General features: G+C 40.2%; 2 protein-coding genes across 3 annotated transcripts in view; both read right to left on the bottom strand.

Annotated features, from left to right (window-relative positions):
- The window catches only part of trpm7 (transient receptor potential cation channel, subfamily M, member 7), a 38,891-nt gene extending 34,389 nt beyond the window's left edge, over positions 1 to 4,502 (bottom strand). Inside the window, exon 1 of the mRNA XM_076051103.1 lies at positions 4,310 to 4,502. Within this exon, the coding sequence (XP_075907218.1) occupies positions 4,310 to 4,312 (3 nt within the window). The 5' untranslated portion in view covers positions 4,313 to 4,502. The remainder of the gene's footprint in view (positions 1 to 4,309) is intronic.
- Positions 4,503 to 5,025: 523 nt separating this feature from the next.
- On the bottom strand, positions 5,026 to 12,957 carry sppl2a (signal peptide peptidase like 2A). 2 transcript variants are annotated; one of them, XM_076051067.1, is made up of 17 exons: positions 12,738 to 12,956; positions 11,276 to 11,386; positions 10,940 to 11,119; positions 10,568 to 10,657; positions 10,359 to 10,492; positions 10,054 to 10,205; positions 9,867 to 9,963; positions 9,427 to 9,528; positions 8,809 to 8,890; positions 8,559 to 8,633; positions 8,164 to 8,220; positions 7,976 to 8,029; positions 7,391 to 7,490; positions 7,069 to 7,149; positions 6,402 to 6,562; positions 6,202 to 6,235; positions 5,026 to 5,516 (listed from the first exon to the last, which is right to left on the bottom strand). In XM_076051067.1, exons 1-17 carry the CDS (start codon positions 12,789 to 12,791, stop codon positions 5,479 to 5,481), a joined length of 1,602 nt encoding a protein of 533 aa, XP_075907182.1. In that variant the 5' UTR covers positions 12,792 to 12,956; the 3' UTR covers positions 5,026 to 5,478. The 2 variants fall into 2 exon arrangements, with proteins under 2 accessions (XP_075907182.1, XP_075907188.1); XM_076051073.1 differs by lacking the exon at positions 6,202 to 6,235 and having other exon boundaries at positions 12,738 to 12,957.
- Positions 12,958 to 15,471: the final 2,514 nt, after the last annotated feature.

Below are 15,471 nucleotides of genomic sequence, written 5' to 3'. Positions count from 1 at the left end.
GAGAGTTTGGTGTGCTCCGATGTCGTTAATTCCAAACTCACTGGGTTTGAATAGGCAAACAGCAGAGCAGGAAGGAAGGACGCCAGGTACCCCTCTCGGTATGTTTGCGAAGCAGAAACTAGGCACCATTTTAGTTCCAACAATGCATATGCCAAATCTCACATAACTACAATCCAAGACCATCATGTTATCTTTGTTGAAGTTTCATTTTGTTGTAGATTATCATCCCCGGGGTTCAGTAATGGGTGATTTATTTGGTGATGCCACTGAGCCAACGTTTTTTTTCCCCGCTTTCTCTGTTCCCGTTTACTACTCATTCACTTCCTCTATGTGTTGCAAATGCAAACAAAATTCTGAAAGGTACATCTCTGAAAAAACAAAGAAACATGCAGTTTGGGTAGAAATGCTCACGCTTTCGAAAAGTTCTTTGACTCTTCTAATAGTGCAACATCAAAAACACATTCCGAGCGGCACAACTAACTTTTTAATTGATGGGTTCATCTGAAGAGGTCAATTACTTTAGACAAATAAAAACTATGGCCAGCAATGTGCAGCACTGCAGTAGGAGTGGCACCGTGCATCTCAAACGTGATGAGGTTGAACCTCCTCATGGCCAATAGGAGGGAATCTGTGATATAACTTAGGATGACCATTCTCAGTTTGTTAGTAAGCTTTAAATGAAATGTTACCGTCATGGACTATACTTGATGAACTTTCATCAACGTCCCATCATCCGACGTCACATGAAATATCTTGGATCTGTTCCGGGCCAGGAAAGAAAAGATGGAAAACCGCTTCCTGGCGTCTGTGCCGGTCGCCTGGCAACTGGCTCCAGGCTCATTGTGCCATAGTCTGCCAGTAGCGCACATGGAAAACACCATGTCCTGTCTAAATTGGGAGTGGCGCACATGGAAAAAAAATACTGAATGCTATCTGATAACAGCTTAACTGTAAAGCTGGCAAGTCATAGCACATCTCAAACCCCAACTTTGTCAAGGAGAGAAGGTTCAAAGAGTTAGTTAGTCAGAGACTCCAGGCCAATGTGAAAATACCGGATATGATGCAGCCAAACAAGTCTTATCTCAAATACGGTTCCACTCACAATGATCACTCTAAAACTGACGGAGCCGTTAGAATCGGACGCCACACCTTCCATTAGTCTAGAGGAAGACAAGACCATTAAACAAATATTTACCACTGGGAAAGAGTACAGCCCTCAGATAAAATTCTTGTCAAGCCGCGCACAATGAAGTCATGAGACCCAAGCGTGACAGCGCTCCGTTTCTCCCACTCGTACCCCCCGGACATCACTGTGAGAGAGTGCGCAGCATGGATGACACCCCGCTGACTTAGCACCCAACAGTAGTGTAATCTCAAAATGTTAAGCATGTGACAGCCACACTCTCCATATGCGGCAATAACAGACGTATGAGCCGCTGAAAACCTTCAGGAAAGTTGTGTACAATTGAACAGACTCTACTGTTGTCTAATTCTCTTTTATAACAGCTTCAGTAGTACAGTAGGGCAGCACGGGTTCATAGTATTAAAACCTGGGTCTTGAGTCTTTTGTCTAAGCCATCTCATTCCAGCATGAGGACGATTCTGCCGCTTTTACATTTGGGACATTGTCTCCATGAAAACAAGCACTCGTACTTTCTCACTCAACAAATGACAACGAACCGATATACCATGTGACGTAGAACAGTGAAATGTAGGCAGAAAAAACAAAACTGCTACAGCATGCGAGAGGCGCCGGTGTTCCGTTGATTTATGCTACCTTGCCAAATTTTGCAACTGCTGCTTAAAATGAACCTAAACCTTCCAAACCTCGTGCCACATCTAGGCAATGTGGCATCTGTGCGTACGCAGAACCATAGAACAGCACCTTTCGATGGAGCTCATCAACAGCGTGAGAGAAAAGGTGTCAACCCAACTGATCGTGGAGGGAGCAGGAAAAAAAAAACAGCGATTCTGTGCTCGTATCGGAAAAAGGTTCTTTGGTCGGAAAGTTTTTCAGATTCAAAGACGACGACGAAAGTTAAAATAACAACACATGCAAATAGCGTCTCAGTTACAGCACAGCTTCCAAAGCTAATGTGCCAGTCTTGCATCAAGCGCAATTTATATATTTTTGTTACATTTCCTTTTGCATCAGATAACAGCAATAAACTTTCATTTTGAAAAAAAATAAAAAAAAAATTCTGAGAGAATCGTGATTCACATTCTATCCAGAATCGGTGCAGCCCTGAAGTAAAGGGTAGCAACGTAACACAATAATGGTATTTCATCGGCTGATCTTTGCAGCACACGCAAGGCTGCTTCTTCCTTCCCCTGGAGGGGAAACTCCTCAGCGAGTGAGGGGAAGCAGTGAGGAGGGGGATTCGTTTGGATGAACAACTACAGCGGGGGAGCGCTCCATTCACAAAAGTCAACAAACAAAGGCTGCGACCATGTTTTCTTGAAAAGTCCAGAGCTACTGGGAAACGGTTGTTATCAGTCATCTTCAAATGGCTCAAGAGTGTGATGCGAATAGATGAGATAAGACGGCTGAAGCAGAGGCAGTCAGTAGGCTGAAACAAAACGCTCCCTGCCTTAACATACACAAGTGGTGTGACAATCTATTCTGGAGTGCCACAGAAATGTTAGCAAAGTCCTTTTCTGCCAAGTCACAGAGCAGCAAAGCCAAAACTGATGACCAGTCCTGCCTTCCATGATTACATAACAGACCGTGACTTGCACTAACGCAGCTCTATTAGTGCCTGCCGCTATAAATCAAACGGACCAAGTACTCGGAGCAGCCAGGAGCAGACATCAAGGAGGGATGTAAGCAGGTGCATGTGACACTTACACTGTGGGAATAAGTCAAATGTGCACCGAGGCGAGACACAGGTACCGGGATTCTGCAAACTAAGGAACTATTGCAGGGAGGTATTCACCAGAATATCCAGACAAACAAATAGGATTAGATTACAGCAGAGACCCATGTAATGATCACTCAACAGCTAAAAGAAAAACTAAACACGGATAAATCCTGTTTTCTATGGTGCTGAGCAAAATTTAAATGGAATCTTAAAGTGTGTAAAATCCAGTTGCAAGTGGTAGTCATAAAAGCGTATTGCAAACAAAGTCTCTATCAACTCCTGTTTGATGCAGTGATTTTGTTTAGCTACTTTCTTACAAGTGGACCCGCTGTATGCAGGTATAAGCTGTTATTATTAGAAAATGAAAACATGGCTTTCATTTCTCATGTGAAACAGAACGAGTACATTATCTTTATTTTTTTTTTTATTGCATTCCATCCAACAGACCCCTCAGAATGTTATCAATGGGGGCTTTAAAAGCACCAGATCATTTCACTTCATCCGAACTTGTATTTGCACAGTTGGCATCGGAGCAGTGACAAGATTTGAAGTCTGCAAGTATTGCACCACTCACCTTGAAGTGACTCAACAGCTGTGGCCACGTTCTTCTTTTTCTATCCACCATGTACAGAAACGAAACAACAATAAGCAAGGACATTTTGAGACAAACGAGAAACCTTGCCTCAGTCCAAACTCAAACACTGTTTCAGTCGATACCTGCCGAGGGCCTTGCGTTTAAGTCACTCCAAACACCTTTTAGGCAAGTGTGCAACACAACGGTTCCGACAAGGTATTTCGTCGTCATACAAATGTACCCGACTCGGTGCTAAAAGCGTTAAGTTTGAACTCAGCGTTTCTTGACACCCATTCAAGGTTCGCATTGACTTTATCTTGCAAAAGGCAATGAGTCTCATCCGACCTCTGAGACAGCTGGCGGAGACGTTTCGGGACAAGTGTCAACAGCTGGAATCGGACTTCTTTCTTTTGGGTTCCAGCATTTATAGTACTGTCCATTCAACAAACGTCTTGTGTGTGTTGTCTCAAAGTCATAAACTCACTGATGCCGCCAGCCAACGGAGGCAATAGCCGAGGCTAAGCTACTACTTAGCATTTAGCTCTTTCCTAGCCAGCTAGCTACTTCGCTTGCTCGCTAACGTGACGGCCGTGCGCAAATCGAGCGTTTTGTCCCCTGGACAATGTGTCAACGGGTCCGCATCTTACTCAACGTGTCCGGCTTATTTTTTTCCATCTCACCGGTACGAGCAGCTAAGTGAGAAAACTCGGACACAAAAATGCCCGCGGTGGGAGCCGCGGTGCCCGTCAAGGCAGCGTGCCGCTCAAAAAATCTCCCCCGATCCAGTCACGACGAGCCTCGGCTGCAATTTGTCAACTGTATAAAAGAGCCAGGTGAGAAAGCGGCTGCTGCTGGACACCCGGTATACACCTACCATTCTCTTCACCGTTGAAAGTCAGGAAGAGCTGCGTCGTGGCTTTTAGCCATCTATCGGCGGTGCTCTCGGTTAGCCTAGGAAGGAAAGGACCCAGTCGGACGTTGCAGAAATCGGCTGTAGTTCCAGCGAGAGATTGCCTTTTCATAATTGTGCGACTCCGAACTGACGCTGCGTGACGAGCGCCGGCTGGCTCAGCCGGGTAGCAGTCACATGGCCGAGGAGGGGCCAGTGGCCACATGTTTGACTTCCTAATCAACACAAACAAGGCAGCAAAACAGTAATTACGGCAAAGCTCGGTCGTTTCTTGGCGCGGTCATTTTTAGCCTGACTGACGTCGGCGGCTTGCGGCGGAGTATTTAGACATCGCTGATGAAAGAATATGGGAAAAGTCGAATATAACGTCGGGAAAGTAAAAACATTTTATTTTTTCTTTTAGTTAACGCGCCGTTATGGAGTATAAAGATATGAATCAAAGTCTAAATACGGTTGGGTTTAGTCTTGTTCATGAATCTGCTTTTCATATATATCAAAATGCATCCCGATGTGCATAATCAATGACGATCAATGAATGTTTATATGTCATATTATCAGATCAAAAATCGTTGTATGTGTAGTTATGACTAGAGTGGCGATTCCGATAACTATTACGGACCAATGATAGCTATTGAGCAGATCTCTGTGCATTGTAACAAGCAAAGGATTGCACATAAAAATAGAAGATGTTCACTTTAATAGAAGGCAATGAAAGAAATCACATTATACAAACATCTTACACAGAAAACCCAAAACAGTTATCAAAAATGTATCAATATTGTGGCTACAGGTAATTCAATCCCCACCCCCCAACCGAACCCTGATGAGACAATTGTCAAGCTAAATATTATAAAGTGCTTCTCTTACTCTGATGTATGCAATCAACAAAGGCAAAGTCAATACAGTTATTTGAACACAAACGTCCAGGCACTAACAAGCCTTCCGATCAATTTAAAAAACAAACAAACTTACATACACAATATTCAACTGCCTGTCAATTAGCTAGCCTCTTACATGAGTATCCACACCGCTTTTAAAAATCTGTTAATCAGTACCATGTGTTTCCTTGCTTAGCAAATATAAAATTACTATGTTAAGCATCCAGCAGTTGGTTTCATTTTCAACAATGTAAGTCAGCATTTTTCTCCTTCTAGATTGTCAGTTCTTCCCTCTAAAGGACAAAAGAAAAAAAAAACCAAGATGTTAGACATTCATATAGACACTGCTATTGATAAAAGGCAGCATAAAACACATTCACATTTGCAAGTGCTACAGGGTACGCAGGAGAAAAAAAGAGGCACATTCTGAAAAAAATAAAATAAAACAATATAAATGATAAAAAACACGACATGCCACTGCTCTCACAGGCAAACTGAGAGCAATAACACTGAGGCAATCTTTGCTGTGTTGCTGACTGTGTGAAAGATGAAGTGAAACCATTAAACTCCCATTCGTTGCAGAGGATGGATATGAAAAAAAAAAATAATAAAATCAAATAAAATGCATTGCAGAAATAAAGAAATGAAATTGTTGCCATTCCAGGGCCATGGCTGTATCAAGTGCAACTGCTACGTATCGAGGCTATAAAGCCGCTAGGGCGATTATTTCCAGTCAACTAGAGACACCTAGTGGCCGCTTTGCGCTCTTCTGTCTGGCCAGTTCGCTAAATACTTTTGAAAGGTGTAAAACGTTATCCATTGAATGCTTGAATACTATACTGACCCTGGAAGCGAAGGGTTAAAATGACAAAATAAGAAGAGGATGGACAAATGTAAGCAGTTAGCAAGAGTTAAGGCACAACAGTAAGCAACAATTTAAAATGGCAAGCAAGGGATCTGGTTTGGAGGGAGGCACACCTGACAGCAAAGGTTCCCTGGATGAGTCCAAAACCTGGTGAGGATGAAGCCAGGTCAGAATTAAATCTCCTCCCTACTATTTATTTATCTCTTACTTAGACCCCCACACAAACATGTGTACATGCAACAAATGTTATAGTTTCTTTTGTTGGAGCAACTGCATTCCTGCAGCGATAAAAGCTATTTGGTTGTCCTCTCACCTCGTACGGGGTTCCTGTCCAGAACTGCCTCATCTCTCGCCTGCTCCCTGCCACCACGGCAGAGGTGATGAGAGTGAAGGGAACCAAGTAGAGTAAGGCAGGTTGGCCCATCCCTGACAGCAGCATCACGGCAAACGTCACCAGCAACCCCAAAACATAGGCTTGAGAGAAAGAGAGACACGTGTCAGCACCTGCGTCAATTGAATAAACACAAGTGCTCCCACTAGTATAGTGAACTGTCGTTCAGGTGTCAAATCACCATCATGCAAAATGCAGGTATTTAAAGTGTACCCATATTTTATTCATTCTAAGTTTAAGATTTTAAGTGAAATGTGCCTTATGATTTAACAGCTGAACTGAACAGTGTTGAAGACCATATGTCACTTTGACGTTTCACAGTAGAATACAGCTCAATTAAAAAAAAAAAAAAAATACAGCACATTATTATGAAAATCAACCAGATCCACTGTGTTTTCCAATTATTTACTTCCTGCCTGAACGATTTCATCTGCTCCAATTGACTAACTAGAACAGCTGCATATTTTTGACAAATATTTTTCGTGGTGCACACTCAGTTGCTGCAGGCGCTTTAGGTGGGTGGGATCCATAGGCATACCATCCCTTTAATTTGTAACATAACCGGTTTAACATTTCTGTTCATCAGTACCTATGCAGCAGCTGACAAAGTAGATCTTCCTTCTGCTGTTAATCCAAACATCAAATCTGCTGCAGTAGGCCACCAGGAGACCTGCAAAAACATTGAGGAAGTGAAAGGTATGTTAGACTCTACATAATCAAGCTCAACAATTTTAATGCCTCGGTGATCCATAATCACAGAAACCGTAGTGGCACACCAGTCTTGATTTTAAAAGCAAAACTAAAGTATGGTCCGTAAATAGGAACAAGCCTATCCTTAAAAAGGAAGTGGTGGGACTCTTACAACATTCCGACAGACAGACAGACAGACAGACAGATCTAAAACTTCTCACCTGGAACAATGATATCTCCATAGCCCAGAATGGAGAACTGCACCCCACACAGGTTCTGAGCCCAGGCAGCAAACCGAGGAACTCGCATTACGACCGGCAGCTGAAGAAAAAGTTAGAACATGTATATCATGCGAATGTATGAAAAACTGAAGACAAAACTGAGGATGTTTAAAAATCCAGTTCCTCCACTTTTGCAAGACATTATTTTGTCCGTACATAATCAAAACGGTGTGCATGGAAAATACTGGAGACAAAGTTCCTCTAAACTGGGGAGTAGAATGACCATTATTATTATTATTATTATTATTATTATTATTATTATTTTACATATAAATAAAATAATACCAAAATACACAGGAATAGAAGTGGGTTTTGCCTGCATTCTGACACAGCCACAAAACTAAGTTGCACTTCTTCATTTCCCCCCTTTCTAATAAGGGTCCACGTATTTGTCCAAATACGTGGAAAAAAAGTACACGTCAGGCTCTCGTCAGCACCTCTTAACATCTTCATGAAAATTTTTAAGACAAGCAAGAATGAGTGGTAATAAAATGAAGAACAGATTAATAAATCAAATCTTCTTACTTTCTCAGAGGGAGGCTGGGGCTCTGCAGGAACCTCCACCATGTTACCTTGCATCTATGATAAGAGTCCACCATAAACCAACACATCATCAAAAAAGAAGCACTCCACAAGTGTTTGCATACAAAAGTAAAAATGTGGACTTATTTTGGTGTCTTTTTAGAGCAAGATGTTAATGCAGTGTGTCTTACACTTTCTCCAGAAGCATCAGGGCCGAGGGCAACTTGAACCATAATGCTAACTCCATTCTATTGACAGGAGAAATGGCAGTAATTGGTGAGAAATCATGCACACATGGACTAATAGAACCTATTTAACCAAAAAGAAAATAATATGAGAAACTGAACACATAACTTGTCAGACTGCAAACCAAGAGCTGAAACTACATCTACTGCTCCATCACGTTTGATATCTGGTGTTTTTTGGTTGCAAACGATGCTTTAAAATGATCTTTCATGACTCTTTAAATTAACTATGTAGAGCCTAAGACATCCGGTTTCATGGAAATCAAGAGTTCATTCAAAAAGTGTAGAATGTGGAAAGACCTGTAGTCCAAACACACACAATTAAATACATTTCCTCATACCTTAGTGAAGAAAGGAGTGATGAAAACAAAGAAGACATCATATAAGAGGAGCAGACTCAGCAGAATAACACAGATCTGTGGGATGATATGAAAAGTAAATAGTTAGATCCGCAGAGTAAACTGTGAGAAGAAACATTGTCCAGTTTTCAAAACACAACCAGGAGACAAAAAAAAGAGGGGAAGACGAAGTGGCTCTCAACAGAGAAAAAAAAAAAAAACTTTTAGGCAAGCGCGACTCTACCACCACTACCTTAAAGTTGGACAGTGAAATGGTCTTCATAAAGTTAAGGCAGAAAGCGATGCCAAGGAGGTCCTGCAAGATCCAGATCCACCTGTGAGAGCAAGCAAAACTATGTAGATTTGTTTTCAAAAAAAAGCATGTTTACAGTTTAGTTCCTAATTAATGTTGATTAAGTCATCTTACTACTAGAAGCCATTGTATCTCACACACTGACCAATGTTTTGCTATATAGATTTGTAATGACTGTGACATGTGATATAAATCCAAGTCATTATTATTCTTAGTAGTACTCTTATTAAATTCTTCTTACTACTACTAAAAAAAAAAATAATAAAAAAAAAAAAATAATAATAATAATAATAATAATAATAATAATAATGATAATGATAATGATAATAATAATAATAATAATAATAATAATAATGGCACATAGGTGCCAAATATAAAACGTAAATGGTTTTGAATGTCTGAAGCACAACTTCAGTGTTTATGTGCAGTGTGTGTACAAGGTCATGAAAAAGGAACAAACACCTGCAGCTCACAGCTGCCTGCACACAGTTCTGAGGCCGACACAAAAACTGCTGGCTTGCTGTGAATTATGTGTGTTTGTGTCCCTTGTATGTGTACCTGTCGTCATTTCGGTAGACTCCCCAGATCACAGAAATGGTGATGCAAATAGCAGTCAATATGATAGAGCGCACCGAGAAGGTATACGTTCGGACAGAGAACCTAGGAAAAAGACACAGATATTGAAATAAAGCGAGGATTGGAGGGACTGAAGCTTGTCTGCCAGGACGTGATTCAGAGCCAGACGATATGTTGCCTAAGGGAAGTCACACAGAGAGCTCTGTTTCACATCCTCCCACACTGACCACGAAGTCTTATTTCCACAGGAGAAGTAAAGTATACCATTAGGGGGAACCAGCAAGAGGAGTAGAACACTGGGTCATATTCACCCTAGCTGAGCTATTCATAGTGAGTTACTAGGAGTGCCAGATATCTACTTGGTCAACATTACTTGTTACTGCTTGGATACACATGGGTGTTTTTAAAAGGACGGTACACACCTGATTGTTCCGCAACCAACTTTTTCCAACACCGCATCAAAACAGCTGAACAACGCAGAGGCCGACGCCAGGCAGAATATGACAATAATGAAGTAAACTGTTTGAACAGAACAAAAGATACACGTCATCAAACCAGTGGATACTACGACTGCTCACCGGCCGCGCGCCCGTTACAAATTCCACTCACCAAGGATGTGGTAGAAAAAGTACATGAGGACCAGCATGCCACACATTAGTGCAACAAAGATAACGACTTTGAGGGGGGAGTAGAGGAAGACGTCTCCACTGTCTGCTCTGCCGTCTCCACCGTCGCTCCTCTCTGCGTGGTTGAGTCGCTCTCTGCCACAGACAGACAACAATTTGACTCAAACTGGTGGATTCTCATGGGAAAGCTTAAACCTTGACCAGTACAACTGTGCAATACATTCAAAAGTAGGCAATAAAAACAAACCTTTTAATATTTTACACATCAATACAGCTCAGTGGCCTTACCTCTCACATTCCCCACTCCAGAAGCCACCCAAGACGACCGTGAACACGGCGATCAGCAGCATGACAGCAATGCTCGGATCGATCTTTGGGTGAGGTGGAGAGTAAAGTTTCACCTGCATGTCTTCACCAAGCTCCTGAGGAAAAACACAAAGCTTAAATATTTGATGAGCAATGAAATAGTGTGAAGATGGACGTGGTTATGATCTGACCTTGTGTGCTTCAAGGAAGTCCCTGTACCTCATGAGAGCCAGAGGAATATGGACCTTTTGATACTCGGAGTCATTTGCTGATGGAGTGATCTTAAAAACACACAAACAAACAAAACAAAACACATTACAAGTTGCCATTAAGATTTTTTTTTTTTTTTGCGCATATAACTGAAGTCAGTTTTTTTCACTGCGCATTGTTAAACAAGATAAAAAGGCAGAATTTTTTTTTTTAAATAGAAGTATATTTTGAATAAAACTACCAAAAAATATTCAGGAACAAGTAATACCAATTTCTGTTTTCTCCTGAACCATTTATGTATCTTGATACTATTGATATGATCAACTGACTAATAACAAAATAATGTGTCCTACCAATGTTGTGTTGCTGGCAATGAGCAGAGCCGAAGCGCCAAGGTTCTGTGCAATCGTCGCTTTCTGGCTGAAATCACACTGTCCCCTCATCACAACCAGTGCTTTTCCCTTTACATCTGCAGTGACCCCCTCAGGGCCACACAGTAAGGTAGAGGTGTAGTTCACCAAGGGATACTGTAACTGGAAAGGTAAAGGCAAGAAGTGATTAAACAGAACTGAAATACTACTACTACTACTACTACTACTACTACTACTAACAATAATAATAATAATAATAATAATACATTTAAAAAAAGATCTGACTATACTTTAAAGAAAAATAAAGCAAAAACTTACAGCCTCCTGAAGAGTCTGTGACAGGGGTGTCCAGGAGTGATTAAACACAATACAGTAGTCCTTGACCACATGTTCATTAGTAATGTGCAGGACTGCTTCTTGGCAGTTTATCTGTTGGGAATAAAATGAAATTTGTTTGAGAATAAAGAGCTTAGTGTTTCCAAAAATCCCTTTACCAATGCTTTATTTAAATAATAATAATAATAATAATAATAATAATAATAATAATAATAATTATAATAATAATAATAATAATAATAATAAGTGTCAACTCTGTTACTGAAGTCAACAGCATTGATTCCAAAATATAGACTAAACTATCTGTATGTTGTAACCAATATTCAGGTCTGCATTCTTCTTCATTCCATTCATCATTAAATCAGCATTGCATCCTGAAAAATTATCACATCACTCAAAGCAGTTTACAGCCTTCCACAAAATGCTTCAGAGTCCTCCTAAACCTGATGATATTGCACCAAACGTATTTGGAAGATTTGGAAGGGGAGGCAGTTGTGAGGGTGCTGTTAAAGACTTGAGAGAGCTACAAGAGGCTTTTATGGGAGTGCAAATGTCTGATTTCTAGACCTGTGAGTCAACATAGACACATCGGAAAAGCACATAGGGAAACTGGTGCATTATAAAATGACGTCTTTTATCATTTCAAAAGACAAAGACAACTAATAGTGTTATCATCAGTGAAGGCAAAAGTCCGCTGTAAAGCTGCAAACCCGAAGGTTAAATATTGACAGCGGTTTATTGTCGTCAATATCCACAACTCGCACATCAAAACCCCACTCCCACTTGTATGCTCTCCATACAAGTATGACCGCCTATGTTGCGCTGGTGACACTTCCTCTTATGATGTTGCCAAATGGTGGGAAGCACCGAAACATTTAGGCAAAGTAGGCAAGGCATTTTTTTTTTTTTTTTAATATCCAAATGTGGCCAAAATAAATTCAGGCGTGTAGTGATGCGTTTAACTTGATATCAAAACCGAAACTTGTAACGTTTCTGGGGTATAAACCAGCCAAGCTAGATTCCCCGCCCCCTCGACCTACATTGTAGAAGTTATGTTACAGTTGTGGTCACAAAAATAAAATGTTTTTATAAATAAAATAAAAAAAAGAAAGAAAAAAAGTTAAAGTAGTCTACCGTCTTCTGTTGTCTCTATTTAACCCGTTGAGTCGACTCCTGCTAATGTACTACATCTCTCTGCGGCTAACGCTACCAGCTACGAGTTAGCAGCAGCAGTATCGCGTTGTCGTTCAAAACGTTGAAAACAGCGTTCGTTTATTTTTCAGAACTTAAAAGAACTTAAGCTTGGACAAACGCTGACACTGACACACGACGTATTACTTAACTGTATGACACTGTCTTTTCACTGGTAAGTTGAGCTAGCTGTGGGCTACATCGCCGATTTGCTAATGCCCTAAACACAGTTAAATTTCTGCGATCAACTTACCTGCGATGCCGAGAGAAGCAGCGACAAAACGACAATTCTGATGGCCCTTTCCATCTCGGTAACATTCGCCTTCTCGTCGGGTCTGACACCATCAATTTCTAAAGTCGTCTCGATCGGGTCAGGGACGCTGCTCTTTCGCTAAATTGCTCGTATTTTCATGGCTTTTGTCCAGCGTGTCGGCAGTGGACGTCAGGTACTTCCTGTATTGGCTTGTGACATGATACGATAAGACGCGCATATCCGCAAGTTTCAGTTGTACCCACAACACACGGCGTGTTGACCAGTAAAACCAGAAATTATGTAGTTATTAAGACACATATGATGAGGCCCAACTAGAGTGTGTAGAGTATATGATACGTGTCTATGTTCCATTAAAACGTGATGGCCATTACTTGTCTCTCCAAGATCAACAGTTGAGTTATGGGCACTGAAATGATATTTAGGTCACCGCTTTATTAGATTTTATTAGCCATGTGTTGGCTATTGGTCTAGGAATGGCCTAATTCGAAAGAAGGAAAAAAATGATAATGAAATGAGATAATAAAAACAAACAGATGGGCACATATATTGAATATGGAATATAGGTATATGATTTCTAAGAGAACAGATAGCATTACCTCAATACAAAGACATTCATCTGAAAAAGGTGCGAGATGATTTCAGAAGTCACAGCACATGAAGGAAGTTTTTTTTTTTTTTTTTTGAATCTGTCCAGTTCTTAAACTAGTTCTTGCTCCTCTCCAGCTTGTTTTGTAGAGAATAACTAAAACCAAAACAATCTGTTTCTGTGGGGAAAGTAATGTGCAATTTTTATGTTTGGGACACAAGTTCTTATAGTTTCTGCAAAATACAATAATTCTTAGATTATTTGAATAGAAAATCAAACACACAATTTTAATTCCTTTTATTGAATGTGGCTTAAAAACCCAGAGTATTTTTCATTTACTTTGTTTTCATCACTCCTTGTTTTTCATGTGGACAACTGACTTTAGCGGTACCAGTACAGGGAATAAATGAAGATACATCTCTTTCTTTCTCATTTTTATCTGAGAGTCTAATGATTGTCAGGTCTAAACACTGTTGTCCTGGTTTGACAGTGAAGAAGGTACAGTCACTGACACATTGTCTATCAGGTTTTTCTTCTCTCAAAATACAACTTGCTATGTGACACCTTGTCTGTCTCCCTCTGTCTCCTGCATACCACACTGGCATCCCATGTTACTTTCTTTCTTTTTGTTTCAAGAAGTACAGACACATTTGTCACAAATCCTTGTGATGGACTTCAATCACATGAAGTTGGTTGGAGACCCTCCTGTGAGTATAGCTTGTTTGCAATATCCCCTCTACCCTGAGTGCAGTAGTAACCAAGTATAGAAGATGGACGGATGGATGATTCTCATTACGGAATTTGCCACTCTTTTCCATAATGCCCAGCCCATTTTGAGGTGGAATTAAAGGTTATATATTCTCATTGTGTATCTCAAGTGTGCTGGTGTAAAAAGGTCAGAATGATCTGCGCAAATAATGGTGTCACCCTAAGCAGAAAACAGGGTTTGATCTCCTTATGCGTTTATGTAAGACATTTTTTTTGCAATTGTTTATATGTACAAGAACAAATGCAAACACATAACATCACACAGAGCCAGTTTCACTGGATAAACCTAAAAGAATAAAAAAAAATATTTTAGAATCACTGGACAAGTTTCTGTGACCTAGACTGTAAATACATTATAATTATTAGAAATAGAAGCAGTAATTCTATAATTCGTCTCTTGTACCTATATGATTTGCAACACACCCAGTTTACAGAGTTCATTAGTCTGACATTTTAGCGACGTGTTTTTCATGCTGTGTTCCTCTGGAGCAAGATGCAGCCATGCTTCCAGTAATTATCTTTATTGGGCACACAGTCCCATCTATACCAATGAATAACTAACGTGGCTGCTTGGCAGAGATATAATCTCTTGTGCCATTTAAATAAGTGCTCTGTTGGAGCATACAGAATGGATACAGCGGAACAATATGCATGCTTGATGTAAACAACACAAATGTGGGGAAAAGAGTCGACCCATTTATCTGTCACTATTGTAACGAGTGGAATGGTAGAAAAATGCCTTCCCGCCAAACAGAGAGCGTTTAACCAGTAGCATTATCAAGATTACAGCCAGGAAAATTTTGACTTTTAATTAATTTTGACTCTTTCTGCTTCCCGGGAAAAATGTAGGAACACTGATAAAATCAGGAAGTATAGTAAGTCTTATTTAATTTATGAGTTTTATCGACACATATAATATGTCCAGGGTGTATGGTGCTGATTGTATTGAAGATAAAACCATACTTACTTTAAGGCGAAAAATTATTAATCTATTTCAATTTCCAAACCATTAAAAAAAAAATGTAAGGAAATTATGCTTGTTGATTGATTCACTTGGAACAGGTCCTGTCAAAATTGAAACATCCAAAACATCTAGTACACTGTGGATGTTTGTTTTGTTTTATAAAGTCATAATCTGCTTTTCTTTGCAAAGGGTGTTGTGTGCTTGCATATCGTCAAAGTCTGAGTGTATATATGCGTGTTGGAACCAGTTTAGCAAATCTGTTAGTTAGTGTTAGAAAGTTAGAAAGTTAGTGGATGATACATCAACTTTCAGATGGAGTTCTTTTGTGGCAGAAATTCTCCTCAAGCCTATAAATTGTTATGAGGATTTTATTATATTATTATCATATAGTATTG

The sequence above is a fragment of the Nelusetta ayraudi genome, unplaced genomic scaffold (genome assembly GCF_046127955.1).
Source record: "Nelusetta ayraudi isolate G7.1 ecotype Tasmania unplaced genomic scaffold, CSIRO-AGI_Nayr_v1 ptg000005l, whole genome shotgun sequence".
Lineage (NCBI taxonomy): Eukaryota > Metazoa > Chordata > Actinopteri > Tetraodontiformes > Monacanthidae > Nelusetta > Nelusetta ayraudi.
Note: the sequence above shows the minus strand (reverse complement) of the source record. Positions and strands in the feature narration are given on the sequence as shown.

Coding starts and splice junctions, on each gene's coding strand:
- sppl2a (XM_076051067.1), bottom strand. CDS start 12,791: ATGGAAAGGGCCATCAGAATTGTCGTTTTGTCGCTGCTTCTCTCGGCA. Junction 9,529..9,866: donor GTTGGTTGCGGAACAATCAG/GTGTGTACCGTC, acceptor TCTTTTTCCTAG/GTTCTCTGTCCGAACGTATA. Junction 6,236..6,401: donor GGACAGGAACCCCGTACGAG/GTGAGAGGACAA, acceptor CATCCTCACCAG/GTTTTGGACTCATCCAGGGA.